This window comes from Chlorocebus sabaeus, chromosome X (genome assembly GCF_047675955.1).
Source record: "Chlorocebus sabaeus isolate Y175 chromosome X, mChlSab1.0.hap1, whole genome shotgun sequence".
NCBI classification, from domain to species: Eukaryota; Metazoa; Chordata; class Mammalia; order Primates; family Cercopithecidae; genus Chlorocebus; species Chlorocebus sabaeus.
The window spans coordinates 79,874,494-79,882,135 of NC_132933.1; the positions used below are offsets into that span (position 1 = coordinate 79,874,494).

The following is a 7,642-nucleotide window of genomic DNA, read 5'->3' on the forward strand; positions in this document are numbered from 1 at the left end:
CCACTTGTTCCCCATGTTGAGAACTGTGTTATTTCAGTGAGTAGATGTGGTAGCTACAATGTAATGCATGTACTGAAGTGGTTAAAGACACATGAATAAACAAAGTTACTAAAAGTGAAAAAAGAGAAATCCTTGAGGCCGGCGTGGTGGCTCACGCCTGTAATCCCAACATTTTGGGAGGCCGAGGCAGGTGGATCACTTGAGGTCAGGAGTTTGAGACCAGTCTGGCCAACATGGTTTAACACCCTGTCTCTACTAAAAATACAAAAATTAGTCAGGTGTGGTAGCGGGCGCCTGTAATCCCAGCTACTCAGGAGGCTGAGGCAGGAGAATCGCTTGAACCCGGGAGGCGGAGGCCGCAGCAAGCTAAGATCGCATCACTGCTCTCCAGCCTGGGCAACAGAGCGAGACTCCACCTCAGAAAATAAAGAAATCCTTGGGATCACTCCACAATCCTCCCTGGAGACATCCCTCACTCCTCTCAACAGCTAGAGGGCACCCCATTGTGTGGACCTACCATGGTGTGGTCAACTGGTCTTCTATTGATGGACACTCTGGTTGTTTCTATTCTTGCTATTATTTTATTTTATTTTTTCTTTTAGTAGAAACGGGGTTTCACCATGTTAGCCAGGCTGGTCTCAAACTCCTGACCTCAGGTGATCCACCCACCTCGGCCTCCCAAAGTGCTGGGATTACAGGCGTGAGCCACCACACCTGGCTCTTGCTATTATTTTAAATATGGCTGCAATGGATAGGCTCCTGACATAATCTTTAGCAATTTTTATATCACTACGTCTTTGGGATTGATCCCTAGATGTACCATTGCTGCTTAAGAGGTGAAAACACAGGGTGTCTTGCTCATTACTGTCAAATACCTCTTCAAGAAGGATGGACCGTTTGCCTTTTCCCGATCAATATCGGAAAGAGAAAGTTTTCCCAGCATCTCACCAGTAGTATTGCCAGATTTTTGAATTCGCCCATCTGATAGGAGATAAATGACATATTAGTGCATATGTTAACTTGCATTTCCCTTCATATGTGCAAGGTCGCACATCTTTTCCATATGGTTAAGAGAAATTCCTGTTTTCTTTATTCTTATGGACTTTTAGTTTACAGTTTTGGCCCAGTTAGTATAGGGGCCTTGGCATTTTCTCCTTTCCAAGAAAAGTTCTTTGTATCTTAGGGATATATTAGGACATTTACCTTTTCTTCTGATATAAGTCGTAAATCATTTTTCCTGTTTGTCATGAATCATTTTACCTCATTGATAGTGTTTTGTTTCCTTGTTTGCCATGCAAACGCAGTTTATGTTTCCTTAATAAACTTTATCAACATTTTGCCTTATACCTTTTGGGTTTTTAGACATAGCTAGGAAAGATTTCCCACTCTAAATGTAGAGAAGATTGTCTCCTGTCACACTGTAAACTCCGGTCCACTTGAAATGTATCCTAGTGTATGGTGTGAGGAAGAGATCCCATTTTTCCAATACCACTTGTTAAAAAGTTGCCCCATGGGAGTGATATCAGCATGACAGCAGTCAAGAAAGCTACAGGCCCTCCTTCCCTGATAGAGATATTAGGTTAACAACATTATATAAATCTAAGTACCTCTGTGAGAATTGTAGAGATCACTGGACAAGCTACAGCACATTGGCCCTTGTAAAACCAAGAAGGGATTCCAGTGACAAGGGTAGGAAAAATCCCAGCATTCAGCATACCCCTTGTGCCCCTCCCTCTACATGGTGTAGTGTGGAACACTAGGAAAAAAATAAAATCATGAATTCTGGGCCCCTCCCTTGGGATAAAAACAAGAGAGTGGGCCATGCATACAACGTTCTGGCTTGTTTGGGGGCTATTTGAGGGACTACTTTCTGTCTTGCCTGACTTGGGAGGCTGAAGCAACCCAAGATAGATTCTGGAAGCTCCTGAAAACGAAAGTGCACAGCAGGTAAAAGCTGCAGTTGTGTAGGTAGACGCCAGGGGCAACAAGACATTACAAAAGGTTTGAGAGGTCCTAGAACCTCCAGCCAATTGGCGAAGGTCTTCCTGTGCACCAAGCTGGTATGCAAAGACTGGGAGAGGTGATTGTTTCTTCAAATGCCCAAATCCCAACAAAAGATTTCAAGACATACAAATCAACTGGTGATGGCCCAGTCACTGGAGCAAAACAACACTCCAGGAGCCAGCCCTAAAGAAATGTAGACCTAAGAGCTGCCTTGTTGCAGGAAGTCAGGGACCCCGAACGGAGGGACCGGCTGAAGCCGCGGCAGAAGAACATAAATTGTGAAGATTTCATGGACATGAATTAGTTCCCCAAATTAATACTTTTGTAATTTCTTACACCTGTCTTTACTGTAATCTCTGAACATAAATTGTGAAGATTTCATGGACACTTATCACTTCCCCAATGAATATCCTTGTGATTTCCTATGCCTGTCTTTACTTTAATCTCTTAATCCCGTCATCTTCTTTGTAAGTTGAGGAAGATGAATGTCGCCTCAGGACCCTGTGATATTGTGTCAACTGCACAAATAGTTTGTAGAGCATGTGTGTTTGAATATGAAATCTGGGCATCTTAAAAAAAAGAACAGGATAACAGCGATATTCAGGGAACAAGAGAGGTAACTTTGAACTGGCCACCGGTGAGCCGGACGGAACAGAGCTATATTCCTCCTCTTTCATAAGCAAATAGGAGAAATATTGCTGAATTCTTTTTCTCAGCAAGGAACATCCCTGAGAAAGAGCATGCGCCCTGAAGGTAGGCTTATAGACGGCCCCTTTTTAAGGCATCCCGTCTTTTATGGTCGAAGCCGAAGGGACGAAATAAGCCCCGGTCTCCGATAGTGCTCCCAGCCTTATTAGGATGAAAAAATTCCCACCTAATAAATTTTGGTCAGACAGGTTATCTGCTCTCAAACCCTGTTTCCTGATAAGATGCTATCAATGACAATGTGCGCCCGAAACTTCATTAGCAATTTTAATTTCACCTCATCCGGTGGTCCTGTGATCTCGCCCTGCCTCCATTTGCTTTGTGATATTTTATTACCTTGTGAAGTATGTGATGTCTGTGACCCACACCTTATTCGTGCACTCCCTCCCCTTTTGAAAATTGCTAATAAAAACTTGCTGGTTTTACGGCTCGGGGAACATCACGGATCCTGCCAACATGTGATGTCTCCCCCGGACACCCAGCTTTAAATTTCTCTCTCTTGTGCTCTTTCCCTTTATTTCTCAACCCAGCCGAGACACTTAGGAAATAGAAAAAAACCCATGTTAAACATTGGGAGCAGGTTCTCCCGATACTGCCTGACAAAGAATTTAAAGTAATTGTCATGAAGATGTTCAATGAGCTAAAATAGAACACAGAGAGACAACTAAATGAAACTGGGAAAATGAAGCATGAACAAAATGAGAATATTGACAAAGAAATTAACACTATAACAAAGAACCATGCAGATTCTAGAGATGAAAACATAATACAATAATTTAACTGCAAAATTCACTGGAGGTATTCAACAGACCACTTGATAAGGCAGAAGAATTATCAAGCTTGGAGGCAGGTCATTTGAAATCATCATGTCAGATGAGCAAAAGAATAAAAGAATGAAGAAAAGTGAAGATAGACTAGGGGACTTATGGGACACCATCAAGCAAACTAGTATATGCATTATGGTAATCTCAGTAGGAGAAGAGAGAAAGAGAGAGAGCTCATTCGAAGAAGTAATGGCTGAAAACTTCTTAAATCTGTGGGGAAAAAAAATTGACACACAGATCCAAGAAGCTCAAAAAAATCCCACCAAGGTTAAATCCAAAGAGAACCACACATTATACGCAAACTGCCTAAAGACAGACAAAGAGAGAATCTCAACAGCAGCAGGAGACATTTGGTCACATACAAGGCTACTTTCATAGTATTATAAATGGATTTCTGTGAAGAAACTTTGCAGACCAGAAGCAAGTAGGATGATATAATCAAAGTGTTGACATTAAAAAAAGATAAGAAGAAAGAAAGAAAGAGAGAAAGAGAGAAATAAAGAAAGAAAGAAAGAAGGAAGCAAGGAAAAACAGGAAGAAAGGAAAGGAGAAGAGAAGAGAACAGAACAGAACAGAAAACAAAAGGAAAGGAAAGGAAAGGAAAGGAAAGGAAAGGAAAGGAAAGGAAAGGAAAGGAAAGGAAAGGAAAGGAAAGGAAAGGAAAGGAAAAGAAAGGAAAGGAAAGGAAATTGCTGACTCAGCTGTGTGGATGCATGACATTGGATTCTCCTTAGGCTCTGTAAGTCATGGCAGGCTTCATCAGTGCAATGTTCACAGGGTAATTCTTTTTTTTTTTTTTTTTTTTTTTTTTTTTTTTTTTTTTTTTGCAGTTTTTACATTTATTTAAACAGAAAACGTGCACATGAGCTGTCTACTCATTTTCTTCACTGCGCAGCCTGGCATTGGGGTTGGTGACTCTGATGGCCAGCTGGGCAGCTCTTTCCACGATGGCTTTGCGGTTCTTGGAAGAAACATTGTGAGCAATCTCGGCACAGTAAGATTTGTTGCACATCAGCAGCACTTCCAACTCCTTGACATTGTGGACCAGGAACTTCCGGAAGCCACTGGGCAGCATGTGCTTTGTTTTTTTGTTGCTCCCATAACCAATGTTGGGCATCAAGATCTGGCCCTTGAATCTTCTACGAACCCTGTTGTCAATGCCTCTGGGTTTCCGCCAGTTACGCTTAATTTTGACATATCGGTCTGACTGGTGCCGGATGAACTTCTTGGTTCTTTTTTTGACGATCTTGGGCTTCACAAGGGGTCTGAGGGCGGCCATGATGCCGAGGAGGAGATGGCTGCCACCTCCGTAGGCAGCGCCGAGGAAGAGAGAAGGGACCCACAGGGTAATTCTTAAACTTTATATTGTCATTCTAACTGGCGTGAGATGGTATCTCATTGTGGTTTTGATTTGCATTTCTCTAATGACCAGTGATGATGAGCAGTTTTTCATATGTTGTTGGCTGCATAAATATCTTCTTTTGAGAACTGTCTGTTCATATCCTTTGCCCACTTTTTCATGGGGTTGTTTGTTTTTTTCTTGTGAATTTGTTTAAGTTCTTTGTAGATCCTGGATATTAGTCCTTTGTCAGATGGATAGATTGCAAAAATTTTCTCCCATTCTGAAGATTGCCTGTTCACTCTGATGATCGTTTCTTTTGCTGTGCAGAAACTCTTTAGTTTAATTAGATCCCAATTGCCCATTTTGGCTTTTGTTGCCATTGCTTTTGGTGTTTTAGACATGAAGTCTTTGCCCATGCCTATGTCCTGAATGGTATTGCCTAGGTTTTCTTCTAGGATTTTTATGGTTTTAGGCCTTACGTTTAAGTCTTTAATCCATCTTGAATTAATTTTTGTATAAGGTGTAAGGAAGGGGTCCAGTTTCAGTTTTCTGCATATGGCTAGCCAGTTTTCCCAACACCATTTATTAAATAGGGAATCCTTTCCCCATTGCTTGTTTGTGACAGGTTTGTCAAAGATCACATGGTTGTAGATGTGTGGTGTTGTTTCTGAGGCCTCTGTTCCATTCCATTGGTCTATATCTCTGTTTTGGTAACGATACCATGCTGTTTTGGTTACTGTAGCCTTGTAGTATAGTTTGAAGTCAGGTAGCGTGATGCCTCCAGCTTTGTTCTTTTTGCTTAGGATTGTCTTGGCTATGCGGGCTCTTTTTTGGTTCTGTATGAAGTTTTAAGTAGCTTTTCCAATTCTGTGAAGAAAGCCAATACGGATAGCATTGAATCTATAAATTATTTTGGGCAGTATGGCCATTTTCATGATATTGATTCTTCCTATCCATGAGCATGGAATGTTCTTCCATGTGTTTGTGTCCTCTCTTATTTCCTTGAACAGTGGTTTGTAGTTCTCCTTGAAGAGGTCGTTCATATCCCTTGAAACTTGTATTCCCAAGTATTTTATTCTCTTAGTAGCAGTTGTGAATGGGAGTTCGCTCATGATTTGGCTCTCTGTTTGTCTGTTGTTGATGTATAGGGATACTTGTGATTTTTGCATGTCGATTTTGTATCCTGCGACTTTCCTGAAGTTGCTTATCAGCTTAAGGAGATTTGGGGCTGAGACAATGGGGTTTTCTAAATATACAATCATGTCATGTGCAGACAGAGACAATTTCCAAGGGCTCTTTAGTCAGCAGGTGATAGATCCTGCCAAGACTGGTTCCTTCCCGTCAAGACAGTGTGTTCCCTTTTGACCCAGGTTGTGTCTAGAAATGTCTGAGAGCTAGGGCCTGGAATGGAGGCCTCAGGACTCGGCCCAGTGCCCTATCCTACCGTGGCTGTGCTGGTATCCAAGAGGCAAGGCAAATTCCTCTTTACTCTTCACTTTCCTCTCCTTAAGCAGAAGGAAGAAGTCATTTTCACATTGCTGCCAGTGGTGCAGCCTGGGGTTGGGGAGGGGTGCGGCAAGCACTCCCTTAGCCACCCCAGCTTGTGTCTCTACCTTAGTCCTCCGTCTCTGAGCCCAGCTCAGCACTAGGAGTTGCACAGGTAGTGCAGTCCTTGTGTCCTAGACTGCCTTTCAAGTTTAACCTAGGACCCTTTGTCCTGTGGTGGCAAGGCTTGCTGAGAAACTCAAGTTCTGACCGCTGGGATGGGCAATTCTCCTCTGGCTAGGGCTGGTCCAAATGCTGCCTCCATGCACCAGCACTGGCGGAGCCCAGCAAGGCTTTGCTCTCTGCCATGACAGGGTAGCACTGAGTTCAGTGTGAAGTCCCCCAGTCTCTGGCTCTCCCTCCCTCAAGTGTATAGGCTCTCCAACCCGGAACACCCATCCTGGCAAAACAGTTATTTAAAAGTGAAGGAGAACATGGCCTCTGCTGGGAGGGGTGGCATCCGCGAATCATGACCCTCTCTCTAACTCTCTTCAACGCCTCTTTCAGCTGTATAAAGTTAAAACCAGGCATTGTGATTGCTCACCTGATTTTTGGTTGTTGTGATCGTGCTTTTCTGTGTGCAGATAGTTGTTAAAATCTGGTGTTCCTGCAGGAAGTGTTGAGAGGGGAGGACGCCGGGGGCAGAGGGACACGGGGGGAGGGGGGGAGGGGCGGGGCAGCGAACTGTGTAAGCTTCTATTCCGCCATCTTGCTCCACCCTGTGTAGCTTATTTTTGTCCCTCCTTTTCTCTCCTACTGCCTTACTTTGGTTCATTGATACTTTTCTAGTGATATGCTTTGAATCCCTTCTCATTTTCTTTGTGTATACTCTATAAATACCTTCTTTGCCATTACCACAGCAATTACATGAAACATATTAAATTCATAGCATTCCATTTTAAACAAATAACAATGAACTTAAATGGCATAGAAAAACTCTACCACTTTACAGCTCCATACCCACCCTACCCTCATTTATGTTGTTGAGTCACAAATTACATCTTTGTGTATTTTATACCCATTCACATAGATTTATAGCTATGGTTTATGTTTTTTTGTCATTTAAATTCCTTGCACCAAAATTTCAATGTTATAGGTTACTATATGTTTCTATGTATTTACCTTGGCTGGAGAGATTCCTATTTTCGTAAGGCTTTATGTTGCCATCTATGGCCCTTTCCTTTTAACTTGAAGGACTCCCTTTAGCATCTCCTACAGAGCA

The 7,642-nt window shown here is 42.6% G+C and overlaps 1 protein-coding gene across 1 annotated transcript; it reads right to left on the reverse strand.

Moving 5' to 3' along the window:
• Positions 1-4,363: 4,363 nt before the first annotated feature.
• Positions 4,364-4,879, reverse strand: LOC140710857 (large ribosomal subunit protein eL32). The gene has a single exon (XM_073013566.1). It carries the CDS (start codon positions 4,810-4,812, stop codon positions 4,405-4,407), a length of 408 nt encoding a protein of 135 aa, XP_072869667.1. The 5' UTR covers positions 4,813-4,879; the 3' UTR covers positions 4,364-4,404.
• Positions 4,880-7,642: the final 2,763 nt, after the last annotated feature.